Source organism: Mya arenaria, chromosome 17 (genome assembly GCF_026914265.1).
Source record: "Mya arenaria isolate MELC-2E11 chromosome 17, ASM2691426v1".
NCBI lineage: Eukaryota > Metazoa > Mollusca > Bivalvia > Myida > Myidae > Mya > Mya arenaria.
In genome coordinates, this window is record NC_069138.1 from 45876171 (window position 1) to 45894830 (window position 18660).

Here is an 18660-nt window from a genome sequence, read left to right on the forward strand (position 1 = left end):
GGAGAATATTTTAATATTGTCTGGAAACGACCCGAGAGGGACTCAAAACCATAGGGGTTGAGGGTTCCACTCCAACATGGGGCGTTTCCAAATAGTTGTTGTGTCAGTAAGTTTATTTATTTTTTCTGTAATTCAATATTTGCCAGTCGTTTCCAATAAATGAAACAACTTTTGCAAGGCATATTTACTCGAACGAGAAAGTTTGAACGTTCGACCTTTGTCATGTTTTTAAACGAAATTTTATAATATTTCGTCAGTCAATCTGTTTTAAACGCAGTGCATTATAATTTGTAAATATTAAGTTTATTCTTTTTTCAAGTTGTTAAAAGGTAACGTAAACGCGCATTGTTTCGCATACATAATGATGATAATGGAATCGCAATTTGATTTCAATAGGAACAAGATTGCTTTTATTTTCCTAAAAATAACATTACTCGGAATATGCATCGCAGCGCAAGGTAAGGTTTACTTAAAACAGTTATATAATTACCTTTTTTATTTAAACAGTAACGGATATGTTAATTGTCTTCTGGTTATCAAAGTAATGAACGAACTATTTGGCGATGATTTGTAATGCCTTACACAACTAATATACCTATATATCGAGTTTTATTTTGAGATTGTGTATCATTTACGCATATGTTCAATTGAATGGTTCGTTACTACTCGGAAAGAAACAGAATGGCGAACTTGGACGTTCCGTAACATGCAACTGTATTACCCAGAGATGCTGTGGACGTTTCGTACCAAACTTACCAATATGTTTTGGACATTACGCATAATTATCACACATTAATTATCAGCATATATGATGGAACTTTTCATTAGCTCTGAAAATATGTTCCATACCATAGACGTATTTCAATATGCCTGATGCCAACTGTCCCATGCAGAACTTACAGTACTCTCCAGGCAACATCTTGCCAACTGTCCCATGCAGAACTTACAGTACTCTCCAGGCAACACCTTGCCAACTGTCCCATGCAGAACTTACAGTACTCTCCAGGCAACACCTTGCCAACTGTCCCATGCAGAACTTACAGTACTCTCCAGGCAACACCTTGCCAACTGTCCCATGCAGTACTTACAGTACTCTCCAGGCAACACCTTGCCAACTGTCCCATGCAGAACTTACAGTACTCTCCAGGCAACACCTTGCCAACTGTCCCATGCAGAACTTACAGTACTCTCCAGGCAACACCTTGCCAACTGTCCCATGCAGTACTTACAGTACTCTCCAGGCAACATCTTGCCAACTGTCCCATGCAGAACTTACAGTACTCTCCAGGCAACATCTTGCCAACTGTCCCATGCAGTACTTACAGTACTCTCCAGGCAACATCTTGCCAACTGTCCCATGCAGTACTTACAGTACTCTCCAGGCAACATCTTGCCAACTGTCCCATGCAGTACTTACAGTACTCTACAGGTAACATCTTGCCAACTGTCCCATGCAGTACTTACAGTACTCTCCAGGCAACATCTTGCCAACTGTCCCATGCAGTACTTACAACTTACTTTGATTAAGATTGCAATTATGGCAAAGTCAGCGCCCTCAAAACTTATGTTTCGTTGACCATCCTAACATTTTATTATCCATGTGTTTTCTGTCTGTCTATCATACTGTTTTTTTGTTTTATCTGTTGCAAGTCATGTTAGAAATATTGAATTTCTATGAGAGCAATTTATCGTGCTAGTAAAAAAGCACGTGAGAATATACTGCCATATTGTGTATAAAAGTTAACTTTATATATTTGATAAAAAGTATATAATTGCCAACACATGAATTATTGACATATTTAAATTCGATATGTATGAAATTAAAGTTCAAAGCTTAATCGACGCGATTTAATACAAACATTTATGATAAAAAGTAAGACGACTTCAAAGAAACCCCATAGGTCCACCATATATAACAGCGTAATGCACAGTTTATGGAATAGGCATTCATTCAAATTGATTTACGATAAAAAAGTAAATATATATATTATATATATCGTCACCTTAGTGCAATAACTCAATAACTGCATATAGATATAGAAGCAGATATTGAGTTCTTGCACTAAGGTGACGATATGTTAACCTATTTAGCCACGTCTATGATGTCTTCCATCAAAATTAGTCTTTATGTATTTAATTTACAGTTTACTGACCGTTCCAAGGCGGAACCTAACAATGCTTGATAAACACACCTAATTTTCTATATAATATATATGCACAGTGATCAGATCGCACATTTTCATATTTAAGTTCAATTACTGATGTTTTATGCATTTTCACAAAACCGTTAGTAACTCTTTTAGCCATTAAACATTAAATTTCGAACGGAAATATGAAAGTCTGCGATTTGATATTTTTGTCAGCAGTCTTATATTACTGGTTTGCAGATATTTACGCCAAAATTGGCTCATTCTAAGACAAAAAAAAAAGTTTTCATTACGGTAAATCTGTGAGAGTGCAGCTTTAAACATTTCTTCCCTCACTTATACCTATGATTTATTTTGCCATTCAGACCGACCATACATGCAGACGTGCCTTGACTGTAGTGCTGGTGCATCGTGTGATTTTTTGCAGGTACTAAATTTGATATAAATAATCTTTCGTGCAGATAAAATCCCGGAAATGATGACGGTAAAGTTGGAAGGTAGTTGGTAGTTGGTAGTTGGGGATTCGAATAATCAACTACTTACCAGTTGCCAGTTGGGGATTCGAATATTCAACTACCTGCTAGTTGTCAGTTGGGGATTCGATAAACACTGTTTTAATTCACTTTTATTGGTATATTCGCCAGTCGGATATTCGACCATTTCCAGTCGATTATTCGCGAATGTTCAACTGCAAACCAGTCAGTAGTTGGGGATTCAGTTTATGTCTTATATGTATGTATCCGCCGCATGAAGAAACAATCGTACGGGTCACGCTAAATGTATGTGCGTAACATAAGAAAAAACAAATGGAAGGGGAAATTAATTTCTCACAATTTTGCTTTGTATTCACGTTTGCACGAATTCGTGAAAGATAAAATCGTTAACTCGAGAAAAATGAAACAATTTTTTTTGTAACCTCTGTCCGACGCACGAAATTTCATCTTAATTCTCGTCTTTAACAAAACAATAGGAAAAAACTTCAGGAACAAACTCAGTAGCCTGAAATTGAACCAAATTTCTGTTTCAAGGATCAATGTTTATCAAACACAAAGCGTATCGTTAACATTACACAACTATCAAAACTCTGCCATCGCTAAATATATGGTTTGATTATCATACGGTTAGTAAGTAAGAACTCACTACTGGTCAAAGCCAGTTTGTGGGCGGCAGTGTTTTGTGAAAGAACCGCTCATGTTTTGTAAAATGCACTTTTTTATTTCGAAACAAATCATTAGGAGTTTAAATCTAAGATACTGACAGCTGGAACCCTAAAGCAAATGTTGATATTTGCCTAAATATCGTCTTTGAAGACCACAATTTTCAAATGCGTTATTAACGGCTTTCAGCGAGTTCGTTGTAGCGTGATTGGTCGATTGACATTATCACGTGAAATTATTCAATGTATTGTTCTTAGGTCAAAATATCCATTCGGTTGTGTAAGTCCTTGTGGCCTAGTTGTGAAGGTGTAGGTTTTCTATTCTTTGCTTGACTTTACCGACGTAGGTTCGCACCCGACTAAAACAAAAATATTCTTTATACTTTAATTGTATTTTTTCTGCAATTTCGATATCATAGAGTAAAATAATGATAAATGAGTGTTTTCAGATATATTACCGGGAAAACTAATTTTGGTCCAAAAACATGAGCAGGTCCCTTCAATACATAGAAGGAAAAGGGGTAAACATGGTGTGGAATGCATATGCAATGTGTACATGTTTAATGGTCTGATATTGCTAATGGCTTTATTCATTGGTCCCGAGCCGATATCACAGGCTTCGGGCGAATAACAAGGCCTATTTTCACTTGTTATATACACTACTTAAAAGATATTATTCGATACGCAGACTCTCAAAAATTTGTACAATGAATAACAAATATAATGACATCAATTTTTCAGCAAAAGCATCATAAACACACCTGGCAAGATTGCCTTTCCTTTTTTATTGGTTTTAATGGATTGCTACTTGTCGACTTCGATTCGAGGTGTAAACTATGGAACTGTACCGCCGTGCAACAAAATATGGGGTCGGTGGCTTTCCGGTGGTCTTTCAGTTCCGGTATTTAAATATTTCTCTTATTTTGTTCAAACAGCGTTTTACATATTATTGTTATGTATTTAAACAATTATTTTACACTTATAACATAACATAACATGACATGACATGACATGACATGTCATGACATGACAGGACATAATATGTCATGACATGAGATGGCACAACATGCCATAACATAACATAACATGACCTGACAGGACATAACATAACATGACATGACATGACATAGCATGACATACCATACCATGGTATGACATAACATGACATGACAGGACATGTCATGACATGACAGGACATAACATGTCATGACATGAGATGACATAACATGACATAATATGACAGGACAGGACATAAAATGTCATGACAGGACAGAACATGACATAACATGTCATGACATAACATGTCATAACATAACATGACATGACAGGACATAACATGACAAGAGATGACATAACATAACATAACATAACATAACGCTTTAGTATTTAGTAAAACCAAACAATAAAGTATATTACATTTTTATAAATATATATAACCACAGGCATCTGGATCATTGTTTGTCACTTAAATGTTGTTTAACACCATTTTGGGTGCATACAATGAGATAAACAACACATCTGAAGATATTTAGTTTCTTTGATATACAAAAAAGAAACAATAGTATGTAATATATACATTTCAGAATGTTTACAGTACGAGATATTTACAGTTTACGGTCACGTTGGTACGTGTGACGTCATAGATTATTATGTTGGTGACGTCACACAAGAACATTGCCTGGATATGTGTTTGGACATGGACGATTGTAGAGCGGTCAGCTTCAATGCATTCAATATGTCATGCTTTTTTCACTCCTGTACGGATAAAACGCCAGATGACAACTCAGTGTTTATAAAACGGATTTGTGTAGAAAGTTCAGGTATCTGGAGTTAACAAATATGTTTCGATCTTGAAAAAAATACTATAACCCCCACAGCCAATACTAAATATAAACAAATCACTCCCCTTAAAAAATAGTATTAACAGTACGTACCGCATTGCAAATACTTACTGTATGATGTTTAAAAACAAAACTACACAACTCTATCATTGAAAATTGAAAATGAAATTGAAATTGAAAACTACAGTGGTTTTAAAAGACGTACCTTCCAGATGAGACTTACACATATCACTCGTACCACACCCACCCCCTTGTTCGAAGTATTCAATGGCTTTTAATTAGTACTTTGGACCCAAGAGATTGATTCGTGGTACGCCAACACTCACAAGTAGGCAGGAATCGGTACACAGACTCTCAAAAGTATTTATTATTGTATTGGTTACGCAACATTCGATTGAAAAATTGAGGGTGGGGGTACAACATCATGCATACATGTTATTTTGAAGGTAAGAGACCACCAAACAAAGTTACTATATATTCTTTAGTCGATTGACCAATTTTCACGATGAATATCACTGATTTCTAGTGTTTCATGAGCCCAGCAATATATATGGGAAGAAATTGCTACTTGTGTACTTATCGTTACTATCGTATTAACAACGTTAACACAAGGTTAAAACAGTAATGAACCTAACCACAACACACATCCAGTGTAGGTGTGCCAACGATGTGGTAAAAATGTAAGCAAAAACGTAGATCAAAAAGTTCCAGCATATTCAGCAAGTTTTTATAGAATGAAACAGGTTAATTGTTTACATAATTTCGCTCCGGATCCCTTTTACATGTCTGTCATGGCAGGAATTAGCTATTTATTTATTGAAATTTAAAAAACAAAATGTCATCAAAAGATACAAAATCATATTAAATCATGTTAGAAAGTGCATTTATCCATGATGACCCCCAAGCCCTTCCATAATTTATACCGAAAGTTTGAATACTTGAGTTTAAACACACTTTCATATTTAGACGCTGGATCTGGTTTTAAATGACACAATTATACTATTGGGAGGCAAAACAAAGGGTAAAACAACATATATTTTGGTAGTTTTTGGAACCCCGATTGACCCTTTAAAGCTATGACAATTTGCCTTTCTATTTCAGCACCTGTAAAGAATTACACTCAGATATGCCATGACTGCAGTAATAATTGCTTTCATTGGCTCTTTGTTTCTCGACTGTATACTGGACCAATAACAAGCAACTGTAACAGTACCTGCAGTGATTGTGACAACGTTGTATATGACCGGGCTACAGAGGAGTGTACTCAGAGGCAATGTGATAGACCGTATCTCGTCAATGGAGTTGGACAGAAGCTCACTCGAAAAGTTTCCTATCAAGGTGAAAGATTTTGTTTCCTTTATTGATCGGAAAATTACGTTTTTAAACTATGATGAGCTGGATCGCGTACTAGACAAGCAAACATGGCGTACATATGCACTAGGTATTCTGTAGTAAGCTTGATCAAGTAATAGCTAGCAGACAAGGCATTAGGCATACTATTATGAGCTGGATCACGTGAAAGCTACCGGAAAAGACACACAGATGCACTAGGCATACTACAGTGAGCTTGATCACGAGATAGGCTAGGAAACGAGACACACACATGCACCAGGCATTTATTATTTGCTGGATCACGTCATAGAGTATCATGCAAGATATACATATGTACTAAGCATACTTAAATGAGTTGAACACGTGAAAGACAAGCAGACAAGACGCACACTGGCACTATGCATTCTTTAATAAGCTCACGTGATAAAATAGAAGACAAGATCCATATGTACAATGCTTACTATAATGCGCTGGATCACCTGAAAGACATACAGCAAGACACGCACACACATGAACTAGGCATACTATAATGCTCTGGATCACGTGATAGTCATACAGACAAGACACACACACATTTAGTAGGCATACTATTATGCGCTGGATCACGTAATAGATAAACATACAACACACAAATGCACTAGGTAAACAATAATGAGCTGGAACACGTGATAGACAAGGAGACAAGACACTCACATGCACTAGGTATACTTTAATGAGCTGTAAATACGCCTCTCAAAGCCATCATTGTCAATGTTTGTTTCTTTTGTATTAAGCATAATATTGATTGCAAAGTCATCTTTAAGCTAACAAACTTACGCTTGAGTTTATTTCGTAGGAAGAGCTACTGCACTGTTGTCAGTTTTGAGAGGACAAGAAAATGTGTCCTTGGCAGAGATAGCAATACTACTTGACCACGCCTACCCTTTCAAGTGTTACTTTGAATAACAAAGTTGAAGTTATGATTTCCATTACTATGTTATACCTTCTCTTGATAAGGCTGGCTGGCTACGAATCGATCGATTATTATAGCTCCTATATTTTACGCCTGCAAAATATATTTCCTTCTTATATTGATGAGATATTACATGGTTAAGTGATTAGTTGTTAATATTAACAAAACTGTTAACGATTTATTTTCTAACTTTGATTTAATTGCGGATTAAAATACTTACCTACACAATCAGTTCAGTGATAATTACATTTTTATATTGTTATTACATTACAGAGTGTCCAGAATTCGACCTTCGATTTGTCATTAATACGCCAGCGTGTGAAGCATTTGCTGTCGACGAAGGTTACGCAAACGTCACAGATGGTAACCCGTCCCCTTCGGATCTGACTTGGTGCTATAAGCGGTGCTTAGACACGCCAGAATGCTTAGCAATTTCCTTCATGGCCAATTACAGTTGCTCTTATCATAACTGCAAAGATTTTGCTCCACTAGCTGTAGGTGCTAAAAATATGGTGTACCGTGACTGTGTTAACAGTAAGCATGTTTTTTACTTTATCTGATATATTTTAGATCGCTTGTTAAATCAGACTCTTTAACATTATCCTAAATGTACTCCTTGACATGCAACCAAACCCAAATACACCCAGGCTAAAAATCAAAGTGGGAGGCCTATGTGAGAAACGATTGCGCTTACCACTGCTTTAACTGCACTGCAACACTTGGTATGTTCATGATTATGGTATGTTCATGACCTATAGGGCACAGTCTGTAATACTTGAGCTGAGTGAAATTCGTTTTGTAGTCAGATCATTTCATCTCAATAGTTAAATGTTCTTTTAAAAGTGATTCATATCTTATAATCTATATGCCATGTACTAGTTTGTATATTGATAATGTTGTGAAGCTAAAACAGATAAAACCCATATGATGATGGGAATGCACTCCTGCGTTGGTGTTTATATGACCTGAAAAACAATTAGTGTCAGTAAACCTATAATATTTAAAAAAAAAAAACGAACAAAAACAAAGGGGTCACTCCTGCAAAAGACCTAGCATGAACTAACTATGAATTATTGCAATTTTTTAACAATCTCGAACTTTACTGACATTGATAAATTGCAATAAACTGCCGGTCACGTGATAGACAAGGCACACGCATGTACAATTCATGCATGTACTTTAATACGCTCGATCACATGATAAACAAGATGAACACGCGCACTAAGCATACTATAACGCGCTGGGTCACGAGACAAAACACACTATACTAAGTTGGATCACGTGAGCTAGGTCACGTGATAAACAAGAGACAAGACACACACATGAACTAAGTATACTTTAATGACCTGGATCAAATGATAGATAAGCGGACAAAACTTAGACATTTATTATGCATACTATAATGAGCTGATTCACGATCCAAGCAGACAAGACACATTCACATGATCTAGCTATACTATAATGAGCTACAATCTCTTTTATAGCCTGCAACAACCCCCAATACCAAACATGTGTCAACTGCATGCCTGGACCCAATTGCCAATCCTCATACTACACCGTTTCTGGTCCCGAGAGTTCGTGTCAACAGAAATGTCAAATGGAACAGCACTGTGGTGGATTGCAAATCGATGAACAACTTTGCTCCTTCTTCGATTGCACGCAGCCAACGATGTCGAGTAATTCTACATTTTACAGAAAAACATGTTCTGAAAATGGTATGAAATGTACTCATGAAAATAAAATGTCATTTATATGAAGCATGTGTGCAAAATAAGATAAACGTAACCTCTATATAGTTGACGAATACAGTTAAAGTTAAATGGGAATAATCATCAAATAGCAAATTTAAAATCAATGTACGTTTTGAAGAGCATACACTCACCCAAAGTTTTAACGAATCACTTGGGGTTTAAATGATTTCGAAAACACCAAAGCTTGAGGGTAGACTTATATTACTGTATCTTAAAGAACAATATCAACCTAACACATGGAGTAAAACAATAAAATATCAAAGATGATAATGAAATAAAATCACGAAACTAAAGGGAAATAAACTATATTATCCATTTTGTGATTAATAAACGTGTATGCCAGTATATGGTGCGAACCTCTCTGGCTGCGATGACCACCAAAAGCGGACTCAGATTGAGTTATAGAATAGTTCGTTGCTAACCATGGCTTTTGGTTGTAAAAAAATGTTTTCCCGACTGTACGGGCAATCCACTAGCGCACGGTTCCTCTAGTTGACATATCACTGTAAAATGGTTAGTTATTTCAAGAGTATGAATTATGAGTATGATAATCGTATACATATAAGCTGCAAAATTGGTACATTGATATTTAGTTGGTAAAAGTGTTATAGTTAATTCAGTTTGCTGAACTCGTTAGAAAGTATTGCTAAGAGGAGGTAAGTAATTTATCATATTATTTAAATACTGCTATATTTTGCTGATGTAATCAGAAATAGTAGAGTGCATAAAAATGGTTGCTCCTATGATCGGACCAATCCCTACCTACAGGAAACAATTCAAATCTCTGCCCGGTTACCGTCCTGTCAATACCGGCACCTACTACTGTGTAAGAATTTTATTGAAAATGCCAAATCGTAACACAGTAACAAATATTGCACTATACTGGGTGTAGGCCATCACACTAAAAATAAAACTTCTTTCTCATGCGGAAAAAGGATAAAAGATATACAGTGAAACACCTTATAATTCTCAATTTTCATCTTATTTTTAAGTTCTAAAAGATTATTTGCACATTTAGCATTTAAATGATGCATCTTACCCTGCTCATATGTAATGTTGGCAATTGAACTCTATTAATCCTTGTGGTACGCTTTCAGAGTGAAGGTCCGCTCACTGGAAAATTGACCAAGTTTCACCCGTTGTTACCAAATTTGTTCTCATCAAGGGATTTATTCAAGTCTTCCGCCAGCATTTACAGGGTAGTTTGACACCCATATGTTGTTCTGAAAGCTTACAGAAAAGGATGCAAAATGTTTCAAAATGACTAATCAGTTTCTCAATCATGACCCGTTCATATAATTTGACATTAATGGTAAAATACTTCTATAAACGGGTCATCTTTCTTGAAAATATGGGTAACTTGTGCTAGCTTAAGAATATTTGGACATGATCCTTGTTTCATGATTTCATTGGCCATTTTTCGGATGGTAACTTTTAAAATATAATTGCCAGCAATGATGGTTTGGGGAGGAATACGATCTATTCCAGTTACATTTTTTACTAAATCTTTATATTTTCCAATATCTTTATTGTCGACCGGGTTGAAATGAAAGTCAGGTGATATTTCTCCTGTATTTTTCAAGACTAGGGTGTTTATTGTTAAGCTGAGTTCCAGATATTCCAATATTTTCGGCTATATTGATGTAAAATGAGTTCATTGTTTTCGCCACATATTTTGGGTACTCCGATTTATTTGTAGGTTTCTGAGAGGGAATAGGTTTAATTATCGGCCAGAATTTTTTAGATTTGTGTCCTCCACTACATCGTTATTGGAAACAGCTACAAACGTTTACAAATCTTTGCCTTTTTGGTCTTGACAAATAGAATAATTGGCCATTTTACTTCCAATAACAGTTGGAATAATGAATAAAAATACAAAATGCAATGACTTTATCTGTAATGTATTTTCTTAATGCATGTAGGTTCCAGTCGGAAATTATATTTCACTTTAAACAGTTGCCTTCAAATATTTTACATTTTCAAATCATTTGGAATGAAAAATTAGCTATACATGTCGCTTTTACTTTTAATAATGTTTTCTTGATTTGTTTCCAGTTTTAGTACAATGATGCTTTTTTATGAAACTCTATGATCACACAGTTTTAAACCTTTTACTTTATAAGGCAGACTGTGTGTGATGTTTATAGTTTCAACCAATGACTGCATCGTATCTTTGAAAAGTTTTTAAACTAGGTGCTCTGAATTGTATTCCTCCGACTGCAGATAGAGTTGGGATCTCTAATCATAGAAGTACTTGGGGTTTACCTATAAGTTTATTATTATTTGTTTTATTGTTAAGTTTCCTCAAGTTAATGCATACTTTGGTAAGATTTACCTTTTGCGTTTTATCTTTTTGTAGGATTGTTGGGATAAGAGTGAGGTTTGTGCACATAAACTGGTTTAAACCCTCAGTAAATTTACATTTCACTGACCATTCCAATGCGGTACCTAACAACCCTTAATAAACATACCTATTTTTTATATATATAGTATGTATGCACTGTGCTGTTTGTGGAGTTTTGTGCTGTTCTTCCATGTTTCTTGTTTGTGATTTTATGTTCTGTGTCTTTGGTGTTTATCCAGTGCTATTAAACCGGGTTTACTACTAAACTTTTTGCTACTGAGCTTGTTTCTGTAGCTTTTCGTATGAATATTGTGAACAACTTTTACACAAAGAAATATTATACCTAGCGCATTCGTTCCGCATTTTTGCATGCTAAGATCTATATAAAAATTTGCAATCGGATTTCAAGAAAAAATGCAATACGACATTTGCAAACATTTGCATATTCGTGAGTTTGACACAAGTATTATAAACAATATACCAGTTTAAATATATGTTTTTATAGAACTTTGGAAAAATAAAGTTTTAAATTAAATTTAATTAATCAATGGTAATTTAAGTCATCGTAAGTTGATGAGGCGGGCTGTCTGTTGATGCATTTAAACTTTTTTTTTCAGTATGTTCAGTGTATGAGGTTTATAATGTAAGTGATGGAAGGGGAGTTGGTAAAACGACCATTCACAGTATGACGGAAAGACGTTCGGATATGCACGCTTGCTTTGAGAGATGCCTAGAAACTAGCATATGCAGGGCAGTCTCTTTCAAGCCTGGGAACAATGGATGGAATTTATGTACCTACCACACATCTGATTGCATGACCGAGAACGTTCCAGGCTGGATATTTTTATGGAGATACTGTTTAAATGGTGCGTTCGTTTTATCTTTAGACAATGTCTTCCCTGTCACCAAAATACGAACACCTAAATCATTGAATTAAAACAAGATGTAGTTATGAAGACACAGTATTGTTTTTACTATTAACGGATTAAACATGTGTATTAGATGTTGAAAATGATGACATTTTCCATATCAGTGATATTATTAAGGTAAACTGTGAAACCGATTGAATTTCACCTTATCCTTTTAGACAATAAGGCATGATCGTGCATGATTGTCATAGTAAAACACATGTACCATTCTGAACAGATATGTTATCAAATGAAGTTAAACGCTTTTGCAGATATAAGTGAGAAAACGAACCTTACTGCACTGATAGACAATAAAATGTCAGCCAACCAAACAATTGGTGCAGATGTAGAACAGCTATATCCGAGGGCAGGAGTTAATTGTTACACGCCAACTACATCTACACCTACAACTGCACTTACTATTGCATTTAACACTACATCTACACTTACAACTGCATCTAGCACTACATCTACACCCACAACTGCATCTAGCACTACATCTGCACCTACCATTGCATCCAGCACTACATCTTCACCTACAACTGCATCTAGCACTACATCTACACCTACAACTGCATCTAGCACTACATCTACACCAACAACTATATCTAGCACTACATCTACACCAACAGCTGCATCTATCACTACATCTGCACCTACCATTGCATCTAGCACTACATCTACACCAACAACTACATCTAGCACTACATCTACACCTACAACTGCATCTAGCACTACATCTACACCTACAACTGCATCTAGCACTACATCTGCACCTACCATTGCATCTAGCACTACATCTACACCTACAACTGCATCTAGCACTACATCTACACCTACAACTGCATCTAGCACTGCATCTACACCTACAACTGCAACTAGCACTACATCTACACCTACAACTGCATCTAGCACTACATCTACACCAACAGTTGCATCCAGTACTACATCTGCACCTACCATTGCATCTAGCACTACATCTACACCTACAACTGCATCTAACACTACATCTGCACCTACCATTGCATCTAGCACTACATCTACACCTGCAACTGCATCTAGCACTACATCTACACTTACAACTGCAACTAGCACTACATCTGCACCTACAACTGCAACTAGCACTACATCTACACCTACAACTGCATCTAGCACTACATCTATACCTACAGCTGCAACTAGCACTACATCAACAAACACAACCACAAACACATCAAGTAATTCGACTGTGGCAACGACGGCATCAACACTGAATACGACGATTTCCTCAACAATAATGAGTTCCTCTCTTGCGTCAAGCTCTCCAGGTTAGTACTTAATCAATGATTTTGTAGCATTGTTTTTAAGGTACAGACATTTGATTCTGATCATTTTTCCGCCATTGTTTTTATAATGTCACATATGTCCTCCATAATTATTATCCTCTGCAAAACTTCCTCGTTGTAACGAGATATCGTGACTTTGGGAATAAACTGGCTGAAAAATTGACAAGTGTATTCGATCATAAAAAAGGTGATTTCGAATCAACGTTTCTACTAATATCACAACTGAGCCCTGTTTGACCTTGTTTGTTATCTGATGAGTACTGCATAACATTTGATTTAAAGGTCAATATCGATAAAACAAAAGATAGTTGTTTTCGTTATGAATAGGCCAGCTCGCTATATTTTCAACAAACGAGAAAACACAATAGATAAGTAGCAAAATATCAATATTTAGGTGTTTTATTTTTAAGATCTGGAAGTTTTATTAACGCAAAACACCTAGTTGAACAGTCAAAAATGCGATGCGATATATCGACCGACTTACAATTACAATTATTGTACATACAATATTGGCAATACTTCTATACTCGGATGAAGTATGGGTCTTTGAAAATCTGAACATTATTGAACAAGTTCCCCTACATTTTCTCGGAAAACTACTCAAAAACTTATATGAGCACGCCCGCGTATATGTTGTAAGGTGAAACCGGTCTATATCCATTAGAAATAACCATAAAATGTAAAATAATAACGTTCAGGACATCCAGTGTTCGAGAAAAAAAACAAAATTAATTTATCACAAATTTGTTATATGTCTTGCAGTATGATATTACCAGATATTTTATATTGAAAAATCACATTAAATCAATTTTTAATAATACGAGTCCTTTAAAAATAGGGCTGCAACAATCTACAAATACAAGCCCTAAATTACACAAATGTGTTAAACCAGTCCGACCAGTTCAAGATTGGCACTATGTAATGAGGCAAGAGCTACTTATTATTCAAGGAAATTCTTGAATTAGAAAAGTATTATTAAACATTTCACCCATATTGATACTCTATTTCAGTTAATTTTGTATGACGAACAACAAACTCCCGTGAGAAATATGAGCGTATAATAGTGTTGACTACGCAGAAAGATACTGTCATACTTGTAGGTCGAAGCCCGGTGATGAATACCACAACTTACTAGATTGCCCATCACTGTCAACTGCTATAAAAATGACTTCCCCTTTTTTGCTATTGTGATACGTTTCCTTTATTCGATATAAAATGGTGATATAAGATATAATCTCAATAGTTAGAATTCTTTTTGTATTACTATTCTTTCCAGCACTTCCTACGCTCACTTTAAGTACAGGCATCGAAACATACCGACCAATATACATCATGCCATGCCTTTGTTCTACGGGAGCCTTTGCCAACCTCACCGTACAAGAAATAGTGCAACAACTTGAGGAAAACCTTACCGTATCGACTAAAAACCTCTCCTCATATCGACGCAAAAACGAGTGCGCTCCAGACGACCGATCATCGTCAAAAACAATAGGACGTGTTGGCGTTGGGATACTTGCTTCTTTACTGGCTGGAATTGTTGCCATGGATTTCGTTAATATTGTTAAAGCAATTAAGAGTGTGTTACACCTAATGGGAACATGTTGTTGCAAGAAGTAAAACGGACCTTGCAAAATCTGAGACAAGCAGGGCTATAAATAAAGCTTTGTTTGCCATTTTATGTTAATGCAATTTGTTTTTTCATGTGCCTTTGCTACTTATTCGTGTAAAATGTAATAAGAACAGTAGCCGTTTGAACACTTCAGGTCAATCGTATTCGAAACACCCATAAACAGGTTATTATCATATTTTTATCGTATTACTGATTTAATTCCAAAGTTTTAGAAACTTCCATCACCCAATTACTGAAATATGACAAGTGTAACGTGCGACGTCGAACAAACACCAACAAATCCCTTCAGAGAAAAGTATGCTCGACCCTGAAGGGGTCCACTGGTCTTTATATACAATAACTTCTCTATTCACACAGAGCCCGGGCTTTGCTAATTTGCATATAACCAACCAAGTTAACATCCGTTCTATGAACGTACGTCCGTTTATAAAGGAATATTATTATTATGAACGCACATCCGCCGCCTACAGCGGACCGTTAAACAATGAACGCACATCCGCCGCCTACAGCGGACCGTTACACAAGTTTATTATAATAACCAACCCTATATTTACAGAAACAAAACCCATAAAGACATACGGGTCTTGTTCATGTCCTTCGTAAATTAAAAAAATATTGTATTTTTATTGTTTGAATATTCCTGATTGGATGATAATATGACTGTATATTTTGCTTGCACATGCGTAGCAGAGTAAAAAGAAGGCAGATTTTTCTGATGAAAATGAAAGTTTATCTTGACAATAAAATATCGGATTTAAAGCATTTGGATCAGTTTGCTTTTTAATACTGAGATTTATAGCTTGAAAAATCGTAATATAAGAAAAACAAAAACTAAACCTAGCAGAGCAAATGCCAGCGCACGACTATTATTAAATACTCTACGTTGCAAGATATATCCCTGTGGTATAATGATTGTAAGAGTTGCGTATGTAGTTGATATTGTTCGTCAACTACATTTCAAATATGAGTGTCATCATTATATGTGGCATTTTGCCTTCATGTGTTTGTAAAGCTAACTTCCCTGACCATTGGTATACGGGAAAGATTAAAGTTTACATTGCCAGAACATCACTACAATGTTCCATTGTATTAAATAATTCAGTGATTATGACATTTTGACCTGGTGTGGGGATTATTTTGAATGCATTGTCATATTACCTTAGTGTACATATAGCGTGTTCAATATGCGTGTGGATTTAATTTTGTAACATTAAAAATACCATGATCTGTGAAGATAGCTTGTGGACATTAAGATTGTGGACATTATTCTTTAATCTAAGTATTTACAATTAAGTAATACTTATTTGTAAATACTTTTATGAAAATGTGAGTGAATAAATAGTGTTTTAGTTAAAGTTTGACGCTGTGTTCTCTTTCTCTGTTGCTTTGGGTGGTCGTTACAGTATAAAATGAGCGTTCTGATGTATAAATGCTTTTCTATCATAATGACATTAAAAGTTCAGTCCAATATTTGGCAATTTAGAAAGGCGGAGAGGGCTTGTGGACTTGTGGAAATGGGACGTCACTCTAAAAGACCAATGGCCATGCCAAATATATTCCATGTTTCGCATACTCAAGCGGTTTGTTGTTTAGCTTTTGGATGATTTTTTTAAGTCTAATTAAGACAAATACATTAGTTTCTAGACCTTAGTTATGCATTATTTGGTTGCGACGAGATTTGGTAGTGACTACCCCAAACATCATCATCATACTAATCATAAATAGTTCTTTGATACGTGTGGAAATTGTGAATATTATTATCTTACAAAAAACTTTTAATTTCCACCAAAAAATATCTTGACAATATGGACATAGTAAAGGGACATATAGAGGCCTGAAACATTTTTCAGACATGAGATGCAAGTACAAAGTATCTCGTAATAATTTATTGGAAATTATAACAAGAACTGACACAGGAGCGTAGCAAATGTCCCCGAAAGGCCTCGTTGTACAGATAACCATTATTATTTGGGTCTGTATGTACAGATAGCCTCTACTATCTATAATGTTTTTATGACAACCTGACCTACGGACGTCTCTCAAAATGGGCACGTGTTTGTGATGACCAACCAAGTTTGAGATCTTTGGTCACCAGTATTTTTCAGTCATTTATTGAAAACGGATTTTTAGTTCAAGGTCACCACGACCTTGAGCTTTGACCTACTTACCTCACAATCGATAAGGAAATCTGCTGTTCACATCAAAGCAGTCAAAGACTCAGTTATACTAATACAGTTGGTTGCCCAATGCTTCTCTCTGCATTTATTGGAATTCAAGTACGGTGCAGACTGTTAAAACGTTTTTAGTAAGATACCGCAATTATATGTCCTATAAGACCGTAAGGCGTAAAAAAATGTTTGTTTCCAATAATCCCACTAAATGTGCTTTTCTTTAATGAACATGTTAAGTATTGACCTTTTTATATTCAATTTTTCTACAATAGTGATATACTCTAATATACCCAAAACAACATAAAAATAACCTGACTCACCTTTGATTAAGCATTATTATAGTGTTTTTACTTTTGTGTTCATTTTAGAGTAAAGACTCCATTGCTTTGGTAGGGAAGTTAAAAATACTTTTGATTCTGTCTTATTCATTGATTAAAAAAGTCAATTGTTCAAAATAAAATTCCTGTACAAAAAAACACCATTTGAGTAGTATTTAGAAATATGTGATGCAATTAACTTTGATTAATTAGTTAATAGGATATGAAAGACGAAATCATTCAAATAAATACCAGGAAAAAGTATTTTTTATAGTAGTAGTGGTTTATTTTTATTAGAGTAAGCGTTGGTATAGAAAGGTATCAGGGGCTGTGTGCTAACAAGGGTCTAGGCGAATACTGTGATCCTGTGATATTAAATAGTATCAGAGACTTGGCACATCTTGAGCTTTCATAGTGCAGATGGTCCAACGTATTATGTGTTTGCCGAAACTTAAGTAATGGGAATGTGTCATGCGGTATAAAATGGCGGTGTTCGAAGTGACTTTGATGTTTTTGGGAGGATATGTTCACATGGTAAGGAAAATATATCACTTTCTCGCAATATAAATATGCCTACCCGAAGGCCATACATGTACGATTCTTTTAGTTTTTTAAACTATGTTTCTAGAGGCATGAACAAAAAAATATTGACTGTATAAGCTCAAGGATTGCTTGTTTACAAAGTGAAAATAGAAAATTGCGTCACTTAAATCGGTTTTTAGTCAAAGTGTGCCATATTTTAGCTATTTTTCATTGAATTTTTGCATCTGTTTTTTGACGACTAGT

The 18660-nt window shown here is 35.5% G+C and overlaps 1 protein-coding gene across 1 annotated transcript in view; it reads left to right on the plus strand.

Moving 5' to 3' along the window:
• Nucleotides 1–866: 866 nt before the first annotated feature.
• The window catches only part of LOC128223547 (mucin-2-like), an 82216-nt gene continuing 64422 nt past the window's right edge, over nucleotides 867–18660 (plus strand). The window contains exons 1-3 of the mRNA XM_052932825.1: nucleotides 867–1362; nucleotides 7702–7791; nucleotides 12704–13738. Of these exons, the coding sequence (XP_052788785.1) occupies nucleotides 867–1362; nucleotides 7702–7791; nucleotides 12704–13738 (1621 nt within the window). The remainder of the gene's footprint in view (nucleotides 1363–7701; nucleotides 7792–12703; nucleotides 13739–18660) is intronic.